Genomic DNA, 25946 nt, shown 5'->3' on the forward strand with positions numbered 1-25946 from the left:
TTCTAAACATGTCTGCTTGAGTTTATCACTCAGTGATGTATGTACTGTCTCTCTTTTGGTATGTGGAGCTTTTCTCCCTGGGCCTCCGCTGAAAATGGACATATATCCAGTCGGACTATCCCAGTCAACAAATGTAAAATAAATAAAAATTAGTCAAAAGGGTGGTAAAGCATACAGGAGCATTCCTGTCCAAAGAAAATAAAGGACATCTGTCTTCTAGGCCTTCTTACATGGAGTCCTGGAGCAGAATCTTGCCAGCTGATTAATCAGAGAGGCAACAAAGGGGTCTACTTGAGGAACTCCTCTCGGATGGATCAAATCTTGGAAGACTCCTCTGATCTAGTGTTCTATTCATGAGGGTCTTCTTATGCCTGCTCAGCTTATCTGTAAAACATTTATGCTTTTATAGAATGTAGGATGCCTGCAATGTTAGATTGCACTGTGAGTATATATCCTAAGCTAACATGGCTACTCTGCAAGGGGGGGTATGACCTGGTTCCCCGTTGCTTGCTGATGTACCACATGACTGTGGTATTGTCTTACAACTTGAAGTCCTGGGGACCAAAGATGATTTGAAGAGTTGAGGGTCTTGACAAGGGCAAGCATCCCTTTTTATATTTATATGCTTGCATATGTCCTTGGTGTTCCACATACATTGCACTTTTATCCCTCTTGAAACTGCTCCCCAAGGAAAGTCCGATGGACTGACTGCTTTGGAACATGGAGGGTGAGGGGAGACCTGGATTTAAGGATATCTCTTGTTTCCACTAAATGTTTTCTTTTCTGACAAACTGCAGCCTGGGATTTGAAAAGACAAAGACAAAGTTGGTTTGTGCTGGGACCAAAAGGACTTCAGATACCACTGTATAATTGTCATGTGACATCTTGCAAGTGATATTAGGATCATAGAAGCCATGAGACCCAAAATCCTGAGGTATTCCCTCATAGTGACCATGTGAGTGGAAAACCATAAAAACAGATCTAGACATAGATCTATTTTATCCTGTGAAAGAAAAGCTCTTTGAACTGAGGTGTCTAGCTGACATCATAGAAACACAATCTTGTGAGAAGATAAAGACTTTTGAATGTTATCTTGGAATCCCAGCTTGTGTAAAAGATCTGTCACACATGAGAGAGAGATTCCTGACACATGAAAAAGACTGTAAAGATAAGCAAGTCATTTAAATATGGAAAAATGTGGATATCCTGTACCCTGCAATGAGTGATAACTGAATCTAGACACTTTGAGAACACTTTTGGTGCAGTGGATAGTCCAAAGGGTAAGGCATAGACTTGATAATGTGATCCAGACGTGGAAAACCTTAAGATGTGCCAGGAATCTGTGAGACTAGGAATGTGATGCTAAACTTGTTTTAAATCTAGTATTCCCATGAACCTTGAGTGAGGAAGAACAGGTAACTGGTTGTGAAGCAACATTTTGAATTTAGGTACCATCACAAACAGGTTTAGGAAAGAAAGATCCGGAAGTGGTCTCCAAGCATTTTATTTCTTTGCCACTAAAACATCTTTGAATAAACCCCCTTTCGCACCTGGGAAGGGAGGATCTGGTTCTGTCACTCTGAGACATCATGTGATGAAGAATAGGTGGAAATAAGAGTCTGATCTGTGTTCTGCCATTGAAAACACTGACTCATTGTAAAAATGGTGTCAGAGAAAGAGAAACCACCACAGGGAAAATCAGAAACTGAGCTGTCCTCTGAGTCTGAATCAGAAATCTGAGGAGAAAACCCTGCATCTTTCCCTTCATTATCCTGTCCAGAATCTGAATCTCTTCATTCTTTCTTTTACCATAACGTACCTTACAAGAAGAATCAACAGCCTGAATTAAGCCCTGGGCCAGACCCAGTAAACTATTGTAGTCTAAGGAAATTTGAGGAGTAGATCCTGCTTAGTTTTCTGCCTCTTTTTGACCAGAAAACTTCTGCCAACAGTGTTTAGTGGCAACAGCAGCTTCCTTAAGGATGGACGCAACATCCTGACAAAACAGGGAAGGCTTCCCTTTTCCTTCTCTTAGGACCAACAAAAGTGGTTTTCCCTTTCCCACAGAGGGGACCCCAACAACTGCAGAGCACATAGCTAACTCCCAGTTCATAGGGGCTGTAGGAACTTAGAGTGATTCTGGGTAAAATAGGAGTGGTCTGAGGTACAATAAATGGCAACAGCAAAGTTGCCCACCTGTGGCTGTGGCAAAGGCTGTTGCTTAACTTTTTCTTTATGTGGCTGGAAGAAGGACTGACTGTGGCAACAATGTTTTTTTGTTCCATGGTCAAGTTCAAAATGGTACCTCTTTCCATTGGAAAACTAGCAATAAATACAGATAAAAATAAAAAGGCCTTAAAAAGTCACTTTTTCCTCAAACACGGTAAAAAGTACTTAAACACACAGTGCCAGCCCCACAACGTAAAATAAATACAATTTCAAACAGATAAAATAGTGTTAAGTTACTTTAAACAGATTTTAAACTGACAGGAAAAAGAGTGCTTTTGCTTAAAAGTGTAGTACAGTCTCGTCTGTTAAAACACAAACTCTTAGTTTTAAAGTAACTTCTCTGAAGAGGAGAGTATAAATAATAAGGAAAACTATTAAATGAAAAATTTTCCCCCAAAGGGAACTTGTCTGCTTGGCAAAGGAATGGTTCAAGTCAAAACTCGATCCTCAAAAGTCTGAGGTGCATACTGTTCAGCGGCAGTAGAGTTCTGAAGGGCTTGGTGCTCAGACTTGTCTTTTAGTCAGCTCCACTTGAGCTGCCTGACATTTTGGTCACGTGGAAGGTGCCCTGAAGCTATGGAAGTTGGCCAGATGTTATATCCTTGGCAGGTTATTAACCACAAAGCTAAGACTACAGCAGCAGTTATCAGTATGATGAATGTCTTCCCCTTGCATCGCACTTTCTATCCAGATCTATGTATTTCCATTTCTGTTCCAAACAAGAGATGTTTCTGTAGTTACCATGTGGTATTACAGTAGTGACAGCTCCAGTGCCTGTTTTGAACTTTATTGCATCTCCATGAATTGGAAATTTTACCTTCCACTTTCCTGTGTGCTTAACTGCTTGATCACTGAGCACATAAAGAAAGCCGTTTCTGCACTCTCCTCATATTTGTTGCTGCTACTTTAACCACTTTAGTCATTCGTACATCAACAAAATGTCCTATTTTGCTGCACTTTTTCACCTGTTGTTTCATGGTAAGCATTGCTTTGATCCAGCATGCACACCTTTGCAGTTGATGCATTCTTCCATATTACTTTCACTCCTTATTTCACACATGCATATCCTTTGCTCATTGCTTTGCTTTGACAATCGCCATGCATGCCGTTAACATTGTGCTCAAGTTTGCTCACATCTCTCATAACATTAGTATAGACTGGTGAGCTATTTATATGGGTTTTCTCAAAATGAAATTTAGCTCTAACTACATTACATCTTTTGTGAAACTTCTTGTCAGAAGTCATCCTTAGCTGTCCTAAATTCAGAGTATTCAGTCATGTAAAAGTCTCTCAAACAATTCAGCAGATTCACCCACCACCTTGCACACAGTTGTGAAAATGTGCCATTTCATGAATCTCAACATTTTCTGGTGATTTTAACTATTTCAAATTCAGATGTTATTGTTTGTCCACTCTGTAACTGGCAAAGCTTTAAAAATTGTCTCTCCATTTCACCCACAGCAGAAAGAATTTACCTGAATTTCTTGTTCATCATGATCTAGCTTGAATGCTATTCTAAGGTGTGCAAAACTCTTCCATTTTGGCCAGACAGATCTCTCTGAAAAATTGAGGGGTTCTTGTGGGTGGAAGTTTGTACTGTTTGTTTGGCCCTTTCACTTGATTTTTAAATGGCTAGGCACTTGCTAGAGCAATTATCATGATAAAATGACTTGAATGTCGTTTGTGGCATACTTCTCAGGTGGGGTTTCTGCTTCTCCAAAATGTTTTGAGAATGGATGGCATGCAGTTTGTTCTTTTCAGTACAAATATTCAACTTCTGACAGTGTCATCATGAGATGCTTTCTTTCTACAAGTTTTTAAATGAGTGAAAGTGAAAACACTCTACTTGTATTTAACAGTCTCAGTATTTGCATGGCAAAACACCCACGCATGCGCGCGCACACACACACACACACACACACACACACACACACACACACAGCTTCTTAATGCTTAGTCTGTAAGGCCCTAGTGCATTATGGGAAATCCTTTCTTTTAGGTTAGATGTAGTCAGCTTACAGCTGATCACATAATCATGGTGGTCTGGCATCTGTACAAAGACGTTGACCACTAATCAAACCCTGATCACATTCAGGGCCGCATTCCTTCTGCTACAGAGTAACCCACTTCTGCTATATTGTGAAATAGAATGCCATTTTCAACTAATTTCTCTTACTGAATCTGAGCCATTGTGTAAAAACTGGCCTTAAGTTTTGGCCCTCATAGTATTAAGCAGTAATGAAACTTTAGTTTTTGCTTCAGTTACATGCATTTTGTGGTGGTTTTCTACTCTTTCATTATATGCTGACAGTCTTTCCATGGCACAGTCTGTAACAGTCACCCTTCACAAATTGTGTTCCTCTGTGTCTGCTTTCGCTTCCAGTGCCTTAAGGTATTGTCAGTACTGTAGTTAAATATACAAAAGTATTTTTTATGTAACGTTATGACATTAATACTTTTGTATATTGTGCACTAGCATAAAGCTGTCTTTGACAGTGGCCACTTTTTGTGCTTTATATAACTCCAGTTTCGCTGGACATAAATTGTTCGTATACATTTTATTTCTAGTCAGCATTGTCCTGCAAAAATTGTATCCTTATAAAATTAATAAGTTAGCGTTTTATCGTGTAGTTTTGCTTTTATTGCCCTCTGATTACTTTTATGACAAAAGTAACTCGTCACTTGCTTTTCTATACCATCAGTAGTTACATTGTCTATAGAAAAAAAATATCACTTTTCATGTTGTTATGTAACTTTGTTTCTGTTAGGTTATTTGGATTAAAAGCCAGTGTATGTTTATAAACAATGCTAGTTTGTGCTGTATAAAAAAGGGTTACTTGTATTCCATTTTAATTGTTTGCATATAAAATGTAACAAAAAAAGTATGCTTACTTGCAGTCATTAAATAACCGCCTTTTGTGGAAAATCACCCTGTACTGCTTTATGTAACTTGCATGTATGCATAGATCACTCTTTGTAAATCATTCTTTTGTATAAACAGCCTTGTTTTTGGAAAAAAAAACACAATGTGATCTAAGCATATAAATTATTTCTCTTACAATAATCTTTGGTTATAAAAAAATCACTGTGCCCTTGTATAACCAGTAAATGGCCTTTTGTTATAAAAAAAGAAACGTGATTGTGCTTTTTATGGAAATTGTGCATAAAACCTTCTATTTAAAATCAGTAAATACTCTTTTCATCGAAAATCACATTTTATTGCTTTAAATAAATCATTCACGTGCACAGTTCATAATGCACACCTTATCCCATATATATTTTTAGTAATTAGTGCCCTTTTAAAAAAGAACACGTACTGCCTTAAAATGAATCATTTGTATACCAGAAATCGGTCCTTTATAATTTTTTCAGTATGTTTCCTGATTAGCTCCTTTTGTTGCACAGAAGCACTTACTTAATGAGCTTATGTTTTCTTGTACTTGTATCACTGATTCAACCAGCTTCCATGTTTGAACCAGCAAGAGGTTTTGCATCTGATCTGCAGTGCCTTTCTTTATTTTGTTTACTTCACCCCACTCTGAAATTTCAATCTTTAAACTTGAAAAGTTGATGGACACATAAGGAAAAGCCATGATTAATTTTTAGTCTAAACTGTATTTATGCTGCAAATAAGAAAGAAATTATGGCAAGTCAAAGTAAGAGGTAACTGTTCCTTTATTTGCTGCTGGAATATTGCAAAAGACATATTTCATCAATGTGCACATGTCCATAGGCAGGTATATGGAAACATAAGTCCACCACAGTTCTTCTGACCCTTTGAGCAATGGAGCATCTTCAAAACCAAAAACTACTGTTTGATATGTGACAATTAGGTAGAAGTCTAAATAATAATATGCCTAAACAGGCTTGGACTTGCTCCTGCCCCATTCTTATGAAAGGGCTTTAAGCCTGTTAATAGAACCCCACCATTGTCTCTTCTTACTGACAGTCCACATTCAGGTGTGACTGAATGCCATTCAAAGACTTCTTGACTTACCGCACCAGCATCTTCCTTGACCTGAAGTATTTCCGAGTACTGTTTAGGCAGTTTTCCAGATTTTGGGTTAAGTTGGAGGTTGACATCTTCATTAAAGATTAGGCACTCTAGCCACAGTTTTGATACTTTTATCAGGCAGAGAAGACTGGGCTGTATATACATTTTTATCCTGATGGGCAGGGATATGTAGCCATGAGTTCCTTCCCTTTTCACTGATTCAAAATGAGCTGCTAATGTCATGGTCTGATTGTTCTTTGTCAGTCTCATAGGCACCGTTTCTCTGCACCTGCTGTCAGTTGTTTCTTAGGACTCCATGCCACTACTAATTTAGGGAAATCTGTTCCTTTGGGACCAAGATCACATGCAAACTAGAGTTTGGCTCCTTTATTCACAGCATTGTTTCCGCTTGATATTGAAAGGATGTTTGAGAACATTGGAATTGTGAAAAAGTTCTCAACATTGTTTGTGAGTAAAGCAGAGGAGAAGACAATCTACAGTTGAAAGGCTACATTCCTTTATCTGACTTGGTAGTAAGATTGCACGTCCAACCATCCTTTCCTACCCTTACTGACAGGTGTGACTGTGGTGAAGCACTACCCGAGTGAACATTTTTGAATAGAGAATAATATCATCTTCCTCTTGTGAAGAAACCTTCAGCTTCCTGTGAACTTCATTTTATGATATGTATGCTGTTTTTCACTGTCTGTACATTTGTGCCCTGAAAGACAGTCTATTCTTGCAGCTATTATTTCTGCTAGTTGCCTTTTAAAGTTTCAGGATACTTTGTGCTTGAAACCTTACATGATCTTTCACAAAGACTGGGTTTCTTCAATGGCGCCACCTCTCTTTCATTAAAAGTAGTACATCTGGTATCCTTCAATTAGTTCATTCATTGACTAGTGTTGAAGCTTAGCATCAGATGTGACTGTATCCTCCACATGGTGGACATACATTGCCAACAGCTCTTCAGTTTTAGAAGGGCCCACTTGTTCAAAAAGAAAGAGCAGTATTTTATTTTCCTCACCTGTGAAAAGAAGGTTCCTGCAGTTACTAAACAAACCTAGTCTAAATGGCTAGACAACTGCAATATCTTCTGCCATCAAAAGACCGGACAATTTTTGATTAGTTTAACAGTGTAGTAAGAGGGGAGAGGGTGATGCCTTTCCTAAAGGTAATTATATTGATTTTTTTTGGCTATTTAAAGTGCGCTCATGGTAGGCATACCAGCCATTGGTCTGGTCTCGGTGCTGCTGCAATGTAAGCGCCCAGTCAGTGATGGCTAAGAATCAATGTCCTTCTTCTCCCTCTCTCACCTGGAGCAAAACAGTAATACTAAGCCCAAGCTGGTTGCAGAGAAGCAGTTTAGCAAAATTTGTAAGGAAACAAAATAAAACCATAATGCCAGGACTGTTTAACATTTATATTCTAGTATATGTCATTCAACAAAATAAAATGTATTTTTTAAAAGTCTACACCTTGCTGTACATGGCATATGCCAGCCTGTCTACATTTTTGTTGTCTGGAACTGCTTATTGAATGGGAGGAAAGTGACTTTGTAGCTGTTTCTAAGAAATTAAGTAACAAAGTCTGTGTTTACTTTTTCCTGCAGTAAAGACAGCAGATGCGTGGGCTGAATAAATGAGATTTACATCTTGCCTTATTTAAAGTTAGTTAATAGTTTTCCAGAAGTTATTGTATCAGTTTTATTAGTAAGGAGGAGTCCTTTTCATCATGTAATTTTTACACTGATACTCTGTATCATTAGTTATTGAAGTTGCCCATGGTTAATTTCTGAAGGGCTGTGAATTCAGATATAGTGTGTTTGTACTCATAACAGTTGATCTGTGATGAGGATTTGTGCAAGGAATGCTTATTGTCTTACCTTCTGTCCCCATGTGTCTGGGTGGTTTCTTGTTCCAGCACATACCTTTCAACCTCATAGCACAAGAAATCTGGAAAAAAAAAACAAATATAATGGGACAAAGGCCCCAAAACAGGGACCAATAATAAATATTGCCCTTATAAGCTTAGAACGTTACTGTAATAGGTTTTGTGCTAGAGTGCATTTTCTGAAGGATATGAAGTCTTAAACTTAGTGTGTTATTCTTCAATGACTTTATTCCTCAGTGATTTGACAGAAAGCTACAAATCTTTTGAGGAACAAACCAAAAAAAAAAACGAGGCAAAAATTTGGTCAGTCTGCAGACTTGGAGAATTGAAAGGTATGCTCATGGATTCTTCTGTAGTTCAGACGTGTGTGTGTTTATATATCTGTATCTATCTCTGCATAGTCCTGGATTATGTTTGCCTGTCTTTCGGGACTAGATGCACACTACCTGTCTGGAAAGTTATGTCACAGTGTGTGCCTGTGGGACACATGCACACTTCAGGCATGGGAGCTAGAGAACTTGCTGAATTGTCAGCCTTTGGGATTGTCAGAATAGAAAATCATACGAATTGCCCACACCAGAGGCCTGATTGCATCATCCGATATGTTGAATACGTGTCTGTTATATTCTAGTCTTATCCATAGATTCTTAGACATGTGATCTATTTTAGTAGAGCAGCCCTAAAATTCCAGTTGTTTGCCTGTGTAGTAGTAGTAGTACTGGATAGACGCACCTTGTAATTTTTTCTGCACAACACAAATTCAAAAGACCACAGCATCTGGCTTTCCTTCCCCTGGACAGGGGAAATGGATCTTAGAACAAGTTTAAAAAAAATCTATTCTTCTTCCACTTTGAATCCTACAGCCCTCAGTTGCTTGCCACATATAACCTACTTACAGGCTTCCAGGTTGTTTGCCGGAACCTCTATGGCTTGCCGGGATGCATAATAGCTGTTAAGTCATTACATCCAAATGTATGACATGATATATGTTTAACATCATTGATCATACGTGATTGGTTGTAACTCATCACATGATTGGTTTCCATAGTTTAATTGTCTTATAATAGAATGTAAAAACTGATTCTGACGAAGGTTTTTAGAATGAAAGTATTTAATCAATGTTCATGCTATATATTTATTCAGTTGGGTGTACATATGAGTTTTTACTCACACGTCAGGATGAAATTTTGATCCCTTAGATGTTGCTGTTTGGCCTTCCATCACTGTGGTTGGCACGCATGCTGTACTTTCAACTTTTCCTCCCTTTCTTGGAGAGTTTGGGAACCTTGTTGCTGACCCTTCATTCAATGTAAAGTTCCTGTTGATCAAGACATACAGCATATCATTGAAGATGAGCAGTGAGGAGAAAGGCTGTTGTTTTTCCTGTCTTATTTTTCACCATTCTTATGGCATGTACAAGGAACATTCTGTGCATCACTAGAACAATGCATGCTGAACAAGGTTCCCCCACTGGGTCCTTCACAATGAAGTGCCCCCCCTCAACTTCTCAGCAGTCCTGATTGTATAGGAGGGGTTTAAAGCTCAGTTGAAAACTTAATGCTTCTTCATGGCTGACCAATTGTAGATGGTCAGTGGATAATGGGCATTATTTACCATGGGCACTCTTTGGAGCAGTTAGCAATCTTTTGATTAAAATACTCAGTTGTTGGATACGTCTATGTCAAGATCTTGTCTTATTTCAGAACAGTTCATCAAACCTATGTTTAATGATGAGGTTGGACATATGTTTTATTCCTAGTTATTTTTCTTCCCAAGAGGGAGAGTTGGGGGGAGAGTGATCCTTTATTTAAGGGACCCAGGTCAACATGAAAGGTATTGTTTTTAATGTTTACTTAATATTTGTTAACTGGGAAAGTCCGAATGGGACAGAGCCCATTTTCAGCAGAGGCCTGGGGAGAAACGCTCCAGGTACATGTCTTGTATTGTGGGAGGAAACCTGAGCACCCGGAGAAAACCCACGCGAATGCAGGGAGGACATGCAGACTCCTCACAGAAGGCAACCCAGCCAAGAGTCGGACCAGAGAGCATCTTGCTGTGAGGTAACAATGTGAACTGCTGCAGCACTGCGCTGCCCCAAAAAAGGAACACGCCCATTTCCTTTCTTGGATAAAAGGAGGCTTCTTTGTTCACCAGTGGGAGTGGGGAGCTTAGAGCAGCCTATCTATCCCTGGAGGAGTGTTCCCAGCACAAGAATCTGGTAGTGTCTTGGCCGTTTTGGGCCAATTTCTAGTTCTTTCAAGTCCCCCTGTATAAAACCCGCTTTGACATGGTTTTTGCGCTTGTTACTACTCAGCCAAGCTCCTCATGGTCCTGCAGAGAGGTGCTAGCAGCAGAGAGGCTAAAAGAGCAACTGCTTACCTGAAAAAATTGTTTTTTTCCTTCTACTACCTGAGCGACTGTCAGATCTTGCTAAATAGCAAGTATTTCTGCGTCTTTAACTGTTTTAAACTGTTTAAAGTTGTTTTGGCACCTGCACTTTTAAAATTTGTCCTGTTTGTTGCATTTACCTGTTGAGGCTACACACTGAAGTGCGCTAGCCTGTGTTTCATATTTATTGCATTTTCCTGCTGTTTATTTGCAAAAAAAAAACAAAAGAATTATCCTTGTTTCCCGCCTTTCCTGACCTAGAGTAGTCCATATACAGGCTTTGCTGTATTCTGGACTTTTCGAAAGTTCCTGTGTTGCCCATTTCCTTTCTTGGATAAAAGGAGGCTTCTTTGTTCACCAGTGGGAGTGGGGAGCTTAGAGCAGCCTATCTATCCCTGGAGGAGTGTTCCCAGCACAATAATCTGGTAGTCTATTGGCTGTTTTGGGCCAATTTCTAGCTCTTTCAAGCCCCCCTGTATAAAACCCGCTTTAGCGCAGCTTTGCGCGATTTTGCACATAGCGCAGCATCAGGCAGCGCTGCTTAATTGGGTTTAAACCATTCTTGGCTCCACAGAGTCTGCTCTTCACTTTTTCCCTTAGAACTGCTCTAGTTCTCATAATAAACACCCTATTCCTACTCTAAAGCCTGGCACTTGCTCACTAAAGCAATTATAAGTCAACACTAAAAAATTAAAAGCACTACACCCTCACAAACTCCCCTTGAGTACCTTACTCTCCATTGGCCCTTTTTTTCAATTTTAAAGGAGTTCCCTGTACTATTCTAGCATGTCCAAAGGTCAGTTGGCAGTCTCCTCTCCGGTCCAGCTGGTGAATCTGGGAATCATGAGGCAATGTTACAACTGCCTCATGTACACAGACAACCCTCTCCTCCTCCCAACAAGTTCCAACATATGTGAGAGATGCAGCCATATAGCCAAACTGGAGGCTAAGCTCTCTCAGCTCAGTACTGGCGAAACCAGTCAGGAGGAGAAGGTATCCACATTCACTACAATTCCAGTCTCACATAGACCTACCACGACAGCAAACCATACACATAAACACACAAAAACATACTCTGAGGCTCTAAATAAAAATCTGCCTAAGCAGCAGAGACCTCCAAAGCAGACACCCAAGCAACCGCTGCCCCCAAAACAAAACACATAGTTCACAAAGCCAGTGTGCCGAACAGTCACAGCCCTTAAGGCTAAACAACACACCTGATACACTTGTAATAGGTGAGTCTATCGTCAGGCACACTGACATCCCGCTCACCAGGCTGAACAAGGAGAAGGTCACGGTGAGCTGCCTGTCGGGCGCTAGGATCCGCCGCATAACACAAGCACTCAGGTCACTCCAAGGCAAGTACAAATATGACTCAGTCATTGTCCATGCTAATGTGAATGACCTGAGACGTACCTCCCTGGACTACATGAAAAGAGACATAGAAGAGCTCTCTGAGCATGTAGCCCAGGCCGGTATGACCCTGACCTTGAGTAGCATCTTAGCCTCACCAAGAATGATGCCACAATATGAAGACAAGATGATCAATTTCAACAATTGGCTTAAGTATTGGTGTCATTCAAAGGGCATCCAATGCCTGTCAGCCTGGGATGACATGCTCAACAAGCCACGCTGCTTCGCTAGGGACGGCTTGCACCTGTCACCCCTGGGCTTTCGGATATTGGCAAAGGCTCTTGCCACCCCCAAAGTGCCTTTTTTAGGCAAGGCTCAAAAGACAATCCCACCTCCATAGGTATCACAAGGGATAAGAAACTAAGTAATGCTACTCAACGCCAGAAGTCTAAACCTCAAGATGCATGCACTCGAAACTCTCCTTAGCATGGAGAACATCGATATCTGTGCAGTAATAGAAACCTGGTTCAAGGCTCCTGAGAGCACCCCAGCACTACCAGGTTAAACCTCATACCATGCTTTTCGGCCCCAAAACTCAGACCGAACCACAAAGGGAGGGGGAGTATCAATATTCGTCAAAGATACCCACACCTCCAGGTTGGTGGCACAGCACGAAGCATCGGAGACTATCCATGTGCAACTAACAGTGGGTAAAACTGCCTTCCAGTTTATAGCCTGCTACAAACCACCCTCCCAAACCCAGGAACCCCACTCGGCCTTCCTGAGAACACTGTATGAAGGTCTCTCCAAACACCATTATATTGGGCGACTTCAACTACCCAAACATAGACTGGGAGCATTACTCTAGCTCCAACACCCTAGCCCAAAGGTTCCTAGAATTTATAAACTCAAATGCTATGGAACAACTTGTGACCACTCCCACAAGAGGGGAAAACATACTGGACCTGATCATCACCAACATGGGGACTCTATGCTCCAGACCAGAAGTGTATCCTTCACTGGTAAGATCAGACCATAAATGAATCTCACTGGATATCCACATCCTGACCCCACCTCCTGCCCAGAAAACCACAGTGAAAAACTTCTCTAAAGCAAATTTCACACTACTCAAAACTGAGGTGGAATCCTTCAAAGCCCCCAGGCCTGTGGAAAATATGGCCCAGACCACAGAATCCTTTATAAACGCATTCTATGAACACCTTCAGGAATGTATGGATCATGCAATCCCAAATAAAACTAAGACCCAATCCCCCAAAGGCAGGCATCCTGTCTGGTGGACCCCAGCCATAAATAAACTATACAATAGAAGAAGGAAGTTACTACATGATAGAGCAACATCCCAAAAAGGGAAGGCATCACTGATCAGTATTAGCAAAAAACTACGGGCACTCATAAAATCATCTAAGGCCAGCTTGAGAGAGAAATTGCACAAGACACTAAAGATAATCACAAAGCTTTCTTTAGTTATGTTAGGAACCTGGGTGAGAATTCCCAGATATGCTCAGAATTAGTCCGTAATGACAAAAAATACACTGAGCCCACAGACACTGCCAACATCCTGGCCGACAGGTTCAGCGCAACCCCCCCCCCCACCAAAAGAGCAAATATCTATTCCAGCAGAGTGCTGCCCCCTGACATCTCAGATGCTCAGGTAAGAACCGCCCTCTCCAAAGCAAAAAACACAGCATCAGTGGGACCAGACAGTGTCCCTGGCTGCATCCTACATAAACTCCAAGATGAGCTGAACCCAAACATAAAGCTGCTGTTCAATCTCAGTCTTACTACAGGATATGTACCCAAAGAGTGGTGTACAGCAACAGTGGTCCCTCTCCACAAAGGTGGTGCCTCAACGGATCCTGGAAACTATCACCCCATAAGCCTGACTAGCTTGGTCTGCAAAGCTATGGAAAGGATCATCATGGATCTCATAAATAAAGATATTGGGGACCTACAGACACTGGATCCTACCCAGTTCAGCTTTAAGGGCAGATCCTACCTCTTAAACCTGGTCGATTTCTTTGAAAGAGTCACCAAGGCCATTGACAAGGGGAAGGTGGTTCACACAGCCTACCTGGACCTCGCAAAAGCCTTCGATACAATACCCCACTCGGGCATCATAGATAAGCTATCTAGCTTAAATATAAACCCCTATGTCACCAGATGGGTTGCAAACTGGCTCAAGGACAGAACCCACATGGTTAGAATTGCTGGAGCCATGTCAGACTCCAAACCAGTTATGAGTGGCGTCCCACAAGGCTCAGTCCTGGGACCTCTCTTGTTCAGTATATATTTCTGGGAGGTACAGGCTAACACATAAGGACTGTGGCTGACCGAGTTCGCAGATGACTGCAAACTGGGTGCCATAATCAACTCTCCAGCTGACACAAGCATCCTCCAAAAGGGTCTCATAGAAACAGACAACTGGTGCCAGAGCCATGGCCTCAAGCTAAACGCCAAAAAGTGTATAGTCATCCCCTTTGGCAAAAACAAAGTGCCCACAAATTACCACATAGGTGGTAATCCACTAAGTACGGAAGAAGTAATTAGGGACCTGGGGACCCAAGTTGATAGCAATCGCTCATTTGACAACCACATGGCCAAAGTGGTTAGAAAAACATTCTATATAGCCCACCTAATCATGAAGGGATTCACATCTAGATTAGGGGAGGTCATTGTGCCTCTTTACTCATCCCTCATCAGGCCCATAATGGAGTACAATGCCCCTTTTGGGATGTACCTTACCAGACACCTGCAGCAACTAGAAAGACCCCAAAAGTACCTCACCAAGAGGATCAAAGGGCTCAAACAGATGCCATATGCTGCCCGGTTAAAGAAACTCCAGCTCTACTCGGTTGCATACCGCCTGCTTAGAGGCGATCTGTGCCTGACGTATAAAGCCATGTCCAACCCATAATTAATGGGCATGCTGCACCTCAGAAAATCCAAATCCCATCGAGCTATGTGCTCGAGGGACTTGAACCTCAGCACAGAAATAAATAGGACATGCTGGAGGGACAGATTCATAACCCAGAGGCTCCCTTCACTCTGGAATAAAATCCCAGTCCAGGTTAGGCAGAGTCCCTCACTGACTCTCTTCAAGAGGAATCTTGATGAATGGATGGGAGATCGTAGGTTTACCCCGGGTGTCACTTCTGTGTCACTGTTAGACAGAGGCACAGTACTAACCTATGAACCTATAGGAGGGAGGGAGGGTAGACTAATGGTTAAGGTGTGTGCCTTACAAACACAAGGTGCAGGGTTTGAGTCTCACAAGGGATAATTGGCTAGGCTTACAATAGCTAACAAAGGCCATTAGCCTAGTACTAACCTATGAACCTCGAAAAAGGGCATAGTAAAATTAATTTAAATGGGTGGCGAAAGCCAAACACACTCTGGCTAGGCTTACAAATGCCCTAGGGCAGATAGCCTAGTATGAACCTATGACCCAATGTGGAGCTCAAACCCACGATGCTGAGACTGAGTTTCATGCTCTACCAACTGAGCTAGCCAGGCTCTTGTAAAATTCAGCACAGTAGTTTTTTCTGTCTTCCCACAAGTCACTGCTACAGCTCTGTAAGATATGCTGTATACACATGGCACATGCCTGCTTAATCATCTCTACTCTAGATTTAATGCAGATACAGTCTTATGTAGTCCCACTCATGCTGTTTTCCATTACCCCATTATATACTGACTGCCTGTTAACAGTATGGCTACAAAGTCAGAGCGTACAGTCTCTGTTTTGACTGGCTGCTTGCCATATTCTCCCAAATCTCCTTAGACTTGGACCTGTTACAAATCCTGCTTCTAGATTCAGTCATAGCATGTCTTCTGTAGCTGGGATAAGCTACCTGGTCCTTCCTAGAACCTGCTTCTTGGAATCACCTTTCCTCTCAGTTTAGAAGTGTAAAGGATTGCTGTGAATTCCAAACAAAACTTCTGGATTTGTACCTAATGTATTTGCAACAGCTTTTCTGTCAGTGATTACATTATCTTATTTATTCTTCCAGGAGGTCTTGATCACTAATTCTGTAACTTAACTTAAGTTTGGGAGGGTGGCCTAATGGTTAAGGTGTCTGCCTTGCAAACACAAGGTGCAGGGTTTGAGTCTCACAAGGGATAATTGGCTAGGCTTAAAATGGCTCGCAAGGGCAGTTAGCTGAGTACTAATCTATGAACCTATGAACCAAGCTATCCTGTGAATACTTAAAATATATATACTTTTTTTAAACAATGTGTAATGTAGGTCAGTGTCACACAACGGAGTGCCCTAGTTACTTTTTTTTTTTTTTTTTAGCTTTAGCTTTGTGTAACACATTGTACAACTTTATATTTGCTTCATGAACTATAATCCATATGTATTGTACTTGCATTACATTTTGCCTTCCCAGGCTAAGCAAGGGCTGAAAAGGATCCTCGGAACAGTCCTAACTGTTTAAAAAGTAAAATAAGGAAACCCATCCAAACATAACTGTGGGTGAAGCTCACTGAAACAGTGATTTTTTTTTGTTTGTTTTCTCCCCTTTTCACTAAGGTGTGTGTGTGTGTGTGTGTGTGTGTGTGTGTGTGTGTGTGTGTGTGTGTGTGTGTGTGAGACACAGTATTTTTAACTGTAGCTGACTCATCTATCACCCCAAGTTGTGCCTCAATCTGGCACCCCTCAACTCTTAAATTGAGGAGCCAAAAAAAAGAGTCCATTCTCCAAACTGCTGGTACACCTACCATCCCTCTTAAGAGTGCCAGGTCCTCCATGCCCCTAACTTATAACAGGCCACTTAATACAGGATTACCTATTCCATACGCACAGATCAGAAGCAAGTGCTTCAATCCTGGCAGCAAAACAGTAAAAAGAGTTATCATGAACATTGGAAAAAAGCTGTTATTGCATATTTGACCCTTTCCTCTCTAAAATATGAGTGCTTGGTAAATGGAAATTTGATAACTTTTCAGAGAGCATTGAAATTTTTGTTTATTTGATGGCTCATTCACATTTGGAAGAGTGGTACTTTCCCCAATATATAAAGTTATGATGACAAAACTTAATGTTGCTAAATAAGGTTTCCTGCATGTGTTTTTATTAAATAGACATATTACAGATATGTTTGTAATATCGTCTGGCTTGGGTGATTATGCTGCATTAAAAAAATCTTTATTGAATTATCCCTTGTGACATAGGTAAAGATACATTTACATAAAAGTTAGTGAATAATGTTAAGCTCAAATTTACAAGCATTATACATCACATATATTCTTCTGTACAGTATAATAAATGCAATGTTACATAAATTGTTCAGTTCCTGCCTTTTCTTAAACCTCATTCATAATCCAAAACATTTTTATGCATGTATTGTTCCTACAGTTTCCATTTTTTTCTATGTAATTTGCTCCTACCCTTTTCTAAATGTCCCATTTTGTGTTCTTTATCTCTGTTATGGTATTCTTCAAGTACAGTTGGTGTAGACTTTGATTTCCATTTTCTAGTAATTCTGTTTTTTTCCAGCCACCAGAATTAAACTTAAAAAGGCCTTATATCTAAACAATTCAGATACTCTATCCCAAATCAAAAAAATAATTTCCTTAGTTATACTTTATTTGGTCACCCAGTATGCCTGACAGAGTACTTTGGAGGGAATTTTTAACATCTGCCAACTCATTACACTCTGAATTTGTATGCTTACCGGTACCTCTTTCCCATCATACATCCAATATTTGCCATCCACCTGAGGACAAATTATTTGGAGTCTGTTTAGGATATAAAAGTACCTACGCAAATACTTCCAAGCAAAAGTCCTAAATCTTCTAAATTTTGTTGCATATTTGGGAGCCGTATGTCCTCCCATTGTTTTTGTGCATTACTTATCTAATCTGTCTTCCCAATCTTTTCTGATCAAGTCCTGTAGTTATAGTGCAATATTTTATATTCCCTACTAATTATTCTTTAACAGCAGCTTCTATTCTAGATTTAACTAAAAACTTAACCATCGCATGTGTTTTACTTAGGATGCCCCTGCCCCTTTCATTTTGACTGCACTCTGATATCAAGTCCTTGATAGGGAAGGCAAACTCTGGCCTGCAGTCCAAGTGTCTTTTTGGCCTCTTCCCATTCTATTACCTTGGTTCCTTAGCCAGATTCTTCCAGCAAATTCTAGCCCCCTCTTGCCTATTCAGTGTACCCCTAATTGCAGTCATCCCTACTATTAGAATCTCTTTTCTTAGCATATGTTCTGCTACGTAATGAATATAATATTGCTTCTCTGTTTTAATTTCTCCAAGTTTTTCAGGTTTGTAATACCATGAAGGGAATGGACCCCTTTCCTAAGTCAAAGTACGATATTAAAGTTCATGAAATTAGTATTTCTATCTTTGATGTCAGTCAGAAGTGCTCTTCACAGCACCCGTAATGTGCCCAGTAATGACTCCTGCAATTCATATGGAGTTGCATGTATTGGTAGCATATCTAAATATGATTGTAGATTCTTTTTTATAAGACCCATTGCTCCTTCTACTATTGGAACTATCTTGGTATCTTTCTTCCACATTGCTCTCATTTCTGCCTACTAATTCTGATATTTTATGACTTGTCTTCCTGTATGCAAGACACTGTAGTCACTGGGTGTAGCAATTTCAATGATAATCGCTACTTTTGTCTTCTCTTCATTGACTGCTGTGTGACACCCCTGCAGTGGCCCAGTAATCAAGGAGCCACAATCCTGACCACTAGCACCAGTGAGGGACGTACACTTTGGGAGGATGACAAGTACACATACACAGTAAAGTGCAGATGTTTATCATGTTACACTGCTGCAATCATTACACTTAGGTTATCTTGCCATCATGCAGTCCCGCAGTCGGCCTGAGTTCCAAAGTCGTGGTCCGGCGTCGGTTGCCGTCGCTTATTCCCTGATGTCAGTGCACCAGGGGTATACAAGATGCATCCGACGCCGTTTTCTTCAGTCTTTCTTGCCGCACGGTGCCCGAAGCAGAAGCAGTTCGCAAGTGCCGGTCGGCCGACTCCTGAGATTTTCGAAGGCGAATTTCAGATGCGAAGTCTTCAATAAAGCTAAGTACCCCATTGGGGAAACTTTTTTCTTGCCTCAGACCGATGTCAGAAAAAGTTAATAATTGTATTTCTTGTGGGAAGCAAATACTTCATAAGGACTTCTACTCTTACTGTATTCCATGTCTAGGCCCTGATCACAATGTCACTAGTTGTCGGTTTTGTGCTAGATTTAACAAACACACTATAGAAAGACGTTTTGATTTTGCTTTGCACTACTTTGGCCGAAGGTTCAATTATACTATGCCGTCGGATCAGCCGATGACCTCAATACCGAAAAAACGCAAAGACAAGGATAAAGACAAGCATTCGAGGTCCAAAACCGACGACAAAACCCCTTCTAGATCAGTCGCCGATTCTCAGTGAGGCGCTTTCGCAGCCCCTGACACCCGCTACCTCAGAGCCACACGCCGCTTCCAACTCCCACGTGGAGACATCTAGGCCTCTGGAAACTCAAGGTATTGGGCCTACGGAAACTAATCCCTCAGATGGGTCTGGAGCCTCTGAGCAGGCATCGGCTTCTGAGGATGTTTTCAGACCTTCACAACTTACCATTAAGACAACAGCCAAGACAAAGGTACCATTAAAGACAAAGAAACAAGTACAGCATTCTCCTGGACAGTCCTCCATGCCTAAGAAACAGATGCTTAAAATGGCCGAAGACCTCATTACTCTAATCAAGGGTTCCCATTCCCCTCCTGAGAAAAGGCCTAGGCAGGATACAGACTATGACTCCTCTGATCAGGTTTCCATTTCCTCTGATTCCTCTTCAGACCAGGGACACTCTCTATCCCCCCTATGAGGACTCCGATGCTGAAGAATCTATCCCTTCAGCCTCTCCTCCTGAGTATTATTCTTTTGGGGAAACTTTACATACCATGAGGAAGCATTTCCATTGGGAAAGCCAGGATTACTCAGAATCCAATTAAAGGCTCAGGGATTTCCTCAACACTGGCCCCTGGCTATTCTGTCAGTGCTAGATATTGTGGATGATGTGTTCTCTGAATCCAGTTTATCTCCTGACTCTTTGCCCCCTGCTCCAGCCAAGCCAGATAGGTATTATAGAGTCCCTGACTCTCACAAGTTTCTTTACAAAAACCCTTCTGCTGATCCAGAAACTATTTCCCAGGGTCCAAAAGGGGTTAAGGCTTCCATTGCAAAAAATCCAGTACCCTCGGACAGAGATTCCAGAGCTTTGGATAGATGGGGGAAGAAAGCATACACACTGCAACTTTAGCAGTAAGAGCTTTAAATTGCCAGTTTCACATGCTTAAGTACCAACAATATTTAATGGCTCAGTTAAAACAGAAAATGTTTGCAAGCTCAGAAGCTCCTGATTGTAAAGAAATGTAGGATTTATTGCATGCAGTTGAACAGGTGGGAAAACATACTCTGCAATGTGGTTTTGATTCTTTAGAGGCCTCTTGTGGAGCTGCAATTACAGGTTCTGTGATTCGAAGACATGCATGGTTAAAAGAACAAAGTTTACCTGATCACGTTAAGGCAAAATTATTGGATGCTCCTTTACAGCATGATACTTTGTTTTGTGTTAAGGCAGAAGAAGTGTTAAAGAAAATGGAGGATAAAGCTAAATCTATGCAAACAGTCAAGGATTTCTTACAGGTACAGCCACCTCGGTTTAGCAGAAATTGTCCAACAAAGAATTGGTCCTTTCCAGTGTCAGACAGGCCACAGAGAGGCAGATACAGACGCACGAGAGGCAGATCTCAACCCCAAGGCTCAGACAGACAATGACAGTGGGGCACCTCAACCCCAAAAAGTGGTGAGGACAAGTCTCAACCTTACAGGAAACAGTCACAATGACTTTCCCCTCCGTACGCCAAGCACGTCCCTTTTGGAAGCCCCCTTAGGGGGAATATTAGCACTTTTTTCTCAAAACTGGCAAACAGTCACCCAGGACAAATGGGTTCTGAATATTGTGTCTCAAGGTTACAGATTCCACTTTCATACTTTACCAAGGCTAAAAGGAATGCCAGACCTGCCACAAAATCAATGGGCAGAGGCACAAAAACAAATGTCAGCCCTCATGGACATGAGAGCTATTCAAAAAGTACCACAACAGGAACAAGGACAAGGATTTTACTCAAGACTCTTCCTGGTCCCCAGAAAGGACAAGTCCTGGAGACCCATACTAGACCTTTCAATTCTGAATACTTACCTGGATATTCCGAAATTCAAAATGTTGACATTACAGCAGCTTCTACCCATGCTGGGCAGGAAGGCTTGGCTTGTTACTCTGGACCTCAAAGAGGCATACCTGCATGTCCCTATCAGACAAAATTGCAGAAGATACCTCAGATTCAAAGCTGGTACAATGCACTACCAGTTCTCTGCACTGCCCTTTGGCTTATCTACTGCGCCCAGGGTCTTCACAAAGTGCCTGGCACCAGTAATTGCATTTTGCAGACAAAAAGGAATTCAAATATATCCATACCTGGACGACTGCCTCATTCAAGCAGAGACAAAGGACATTCTTCTACAGCATCTGGCGTTTGTAAAAAGGTTGCTAATTTCTCTAGTGTGCACAGTAAATGAAAAGAAGTCAAAACTAGTGCCCTTGCAACAGATTATATTCCTGGGTGCCAGCTTAAATACAGTGGCCCAGATGGCTTACCTCATGCCAGACAAACAAGTTCAACTAACTCAATATTTTCAATTGCTGGCAAGAAAGTCCCATCTCCCTGCAAGAAAAATTCTGCAGGCCTTGGGATTCATGGCATCCTGCATACTGCTAATACCATATGCCAGACTGCATATGAGGAAATTACAATGGTACCCGAAAAGTGTTTGGGCTCAACACTCTCACATTTTAGAAGCAGTAATACCAATGATTCCCTGCCTACAACAGGAGTTTCGATGGTGGGCACAGGCATGTCACCTAAACAAGGGTCAGCCTTTTACCCAACCCACAGCCAGGCAAACTCTAACAACAGATGCTTCAGATTACGCCTGGGGAGCACACATGGCAGGAAAATGCATTCAGGGCAAGTGGACCACAGACCAGATGCATCTTCACATCAATCAAAAAGAGATGTTGGCTGTTCAAAATGCCCTAACAGCTTTCAAGGACCTTCTACATCCAGGACAATTACTACTAAAGACAGACAACACCACAGTAATTTGGTACATAAACAAGCAAGGGGACACTCATTCTTATCCCCTATGCAGGCAAGGCATGACCTTGTGGAACACAGCTCTAACGTATCAAGTCCACCTGCAAGCACAATTCCTGTCAGGAAAGAAAAATACTCTGGCAGACGATCTAAGCAGAAATATGGACCCTCATGAATGGAAATTGAATCCACAAATCTTCAGTATGGTAACGCAAAAATGGGAATGCCCAGACATAGATATTTTTGCCTCCCCACTGAATTGCCAACTACAAAAATTCTGCACAAGGACTTGTCACAAACAAGCATGGAAAGTGGATGCTCTTCTGTTCAGCTGGAAAAACCTAAACGTTTATGCCTTCCCACCACTGCCTCTCCTTTCAAAGGTACTCTTAAAAGCCAGACAAGAAAAACCACAGATGATCCTGATTGCTCCAGACTGGCAACACCAGCACTGGTACCCTATTTTAACTAACTTGGCTCAAGGCCCACCATGGATTTTGCCTCAAATTCCACACCTTCTGACTCAACAAAACAATCAGATCCTGCACTGTCAGCTCAAAACCCTAAACCTGGCTGCATGGCAGATACATTAGTCAAACAGGCAACACCTCTCTCTAAAGCTGTTATGGATGTCATTTTGGAGGCCAGGAGGCCTAGCACCAGGAAAGCTTACTCAGAAAAATGGAAGAAATTCTGTGTCTGGAGCCAGGCTCAAAGCCTTGACCCTCTTGTTCCAAACATTCCTCAGATTTTACAATACTTAACTGAGAGGCTGGACAGAGGCCTATCCTTCTCATCAATTAAGATCCACGCCTCTGCCATTTCAGCACATTACAACACGGATCCTCCTTTATTCTCTCATCCCTTGCTAAAGCAGTACCTCAGAGGGACTAAAAACATAAGACTACCCTGGAGAGCACCAACACCAACTTGGGACCTCAATTTCATTTTGGAAAAATTGACCCTACCACCTTTTGAGCCAGCCAATACAGCCGATCTAAAATTTTTATCATGGAAAACAGCTTGCTCCTGGCAGTAACTTCAGCACGAAGAGTCTCAGAGCTACAGGCATTAATGGCAGTGGAACCTTTTATAATTTTTCATCAGGACAGGGTATCTTTAAGGACAAACCCTACCTTTATGCCAAAAGTGGTATCTAGTGTGGCTCTTAACCAAACCATCCATTTGCCAACTTTTTATCCAAACCCCCAGAATAAAGGGGAGAAACGTCTGCACTCATTGGACATACACAGGCAGCTACGCTTCTACTTGGACAAAACAAAGGCTTTCAGGAAAACTGAGCAACTGTTTGTAGCATATGCTGCAGGATCACAGGGCAAGGCTATCTCAAAGCAGACTATATCCAAATGGATAGGACACTGTATTCGGTACTGCTACACACAGCATGGAAAATCAGTCCCAAATAACATTAGGCCACATTCCACAAGGGCAACAGCCACTTCAACAGCCTTTCTCAGAGGAGTACCTACCAAGGAAATTTTGGAGGCTGCAACTTGGAGTTCAGTGCACACCTTTACCAAGCATTGCCACCTGCCTCTTTACTGTAAATCCAGAGCAGGATTTGCCACTGCAGTTCTGCAGGGCCACATAGCCAGTCCTAACTCTTTATAGACCAGCCACCCAACCTCAGCTTTGGGATTCTTCCCAAGTGTAATGACTGCAGCAGTGTAACACGATGAACATGCTACAGTTTTGTACCTACCATAAATGTAGATGTTCGAGTGTTCACACTGCTGCAGTCCAGGTTACCCTCCCTCCATCCCCTCTGAACTAGCTGGACTTATCTATACCTTTCTATCCTATACAACCTTTGGGGTGTATTTGCTGGTAACTGAAGGTACTGTTTTTATTGTATATTTTTGATTAGCAATATGTATTGCCTACCTACTTGGGGGCACCTGACATCTGGGGCAAGAAAAACTGAAGAAAATGGTGTCGGATGCATCTTATATACCCCTGGCGCACTGACGTCAGGGAAGAAGCGACAGCAATCGACGCCGGACCAAGACTTTGGAACTCAGGCCGACTGTGGGACCGCCTGACGGCAGGATAACCCAAGTGTAATGACTGCAGCAGTGTGAACACTCAAACATCTACATTTATGGTAGATGTAAAACTGTACTTTTCCCTTAAGAGCACACAGAGATCACAGTCAGTCTGAGGCTGGTTTCTCTCTCTCTCCAGATCCCCAGTAAGACTCCCCACTGGCACAGCTATAAGGCTAAGATCTCAGCTGAGCAGTCAAGCCAAAACATCCAGCACCCTCTCTGTCCAATCAGTGCTTCGTGTCCCTGCCCAAGTAGTTGACACACACACTTTGAAATTTGATTTATATACAAACACACACACACACTCCTAGGAAAGGCTGGCACAAGTTTACTAGCTGTGCCCCCTTCTGTCCAGAGTAAAAGGTAGTTATCATTGCAACCATCAAGCTCTTTATCAGCTACTATAAGGCCCTTACAAAGGGTGACCAATTTTTCTGTATAATGTTACTATTATCCAAATGGTAAGTTTGAACAAGACTAGGGCTATTATAGTGCCATGTTCAGTGTCACCAAATACATATGGAAGTACTCTTAAGAGCTTAAATATCTCTCAACAAACCATCCACAATTAAAAGGTTTAAATATATTTAATAATAAATAATAAAAGAACAAGACAATACTCAATAACTCAACACAATGACTACAGAGTTCAGAATCACAGGAAACATTTTAAAACAACATTGCAGGGCAGTCACAAATAAATACAGAAAACACCTAAACTAATCTTACTATATCCCTATTTATCTCTTCGAGGTTACTGTACCCCAGTTACTTAGTATTAACAAGGCAAGTGCTGATGAGAGGATGTTTCCAGGTCCAAAGACAAATACAAAGTATGTCTCTGAGAGAATTCTTAAATTACTAGCAAACATTACTATTGGGTTAGCTTTGGTTGACATCACTCTGTCACTTACCTTCAGTTCCCAGGCTAACAGAAACTAAGAATTTTTAGCATCTCAGTGTGGGAAGGACATATCTCTCAGAAGGGCAGCTGCTAGGAAGTCACAGAGCAATAAAAGCACATTACATTTTAACACTAGTAATTATTTATCTTCCAAGACAATTGAAAGCAACTTCTAGCTCTAGACATCCTGTCTCCTTCATTGAAACTGAGAGATAAACACAATCGTAAAACATTCTGTTCTTTTCCAGTAGGTACACTGTGGTTACATTCCTGAAGCTCAGTACATAACATACAGTTATGTATAAATCATAGCAATATTCACAAATAACATAGAATTATTTACAAAATTCCAGCTAGCTGGGCTGGGAGCATCACAGTCCCACCCCTCCTGAAAACTCAAGCTAATTTTTCAAGTGACCCTTGAGAAATGTGGCTTGAGATGGTTGAGCCTATCTGGGAATACCTTACCCCAGTCCCTGTCTTGAGAGCCCATCTGAATTGACATTACTAACCCCACTGTGGTGCTGTACTGTCATATCATATGCTTGCAACCCTAGGCTCCACCTTAGTAACTTGGCATTTTGCTGGCTGGCTCGATGTAGCTATGTTAAGTGATTGTGGTCTATAACTACAGTGAATTTCCTTCCATACAGGTAAGGCTGAAGTTTCTGCAGTGCACACTCTATGGTTTGGCATTTCTTTTCTACAACTGCATAGCATTCCTCCCTGGGTTGGAGCCTATGACTGAGATAAACCACTGGGTGCTCTTCTCCCTCTGAAGAAACCTGGCTAAGTACAGCTTCCACCCCATGGTTTGAAGCATCCACCTGCACAACAAATTCTTTGCTGTAACCTGGACTGGCTAACACAGGAGGTCCTCCCAAAGCTCCTTTAAGCTTCTGAA

General features: G+C 41.5%; 1 protein-coding gene across 1 annotated transcript in view; it reads left to right on the top strand.

Annotated features, from left to right (window-relative positions):
• The window catches only part of DBN1 (drebrin 1), a 1456369-nt gene that overhangs the window by 750722 nt on the left and 679701 nt on the right, over positions 1 to 25946 (top strand). The window contains 2 exon segments of the mRNA XM_044069321.1: positions 11884 to 11916; positions 20565 to 20614. Of these exon segments, the coding sequence (XP_043925256.1) occupies positions 11884 to 11916; positions 20565 to 20614 (83 nt within the window).

This window comes from Protopterus annectens, chromosome 4.part0 (assembly GCF_019279795.1).
Source record: "Protopterus annectens isolate FY-2018-M chromosome 4.part0, PAN1.0, whole genome shotgun sequence".
In the NCBI taxonomy this organism is placed as follows: Eukaryota; Metazoa; Chordata; order Ceratodontiformes; family Protopteridae; genus Protopterus; species Protopterus annectens.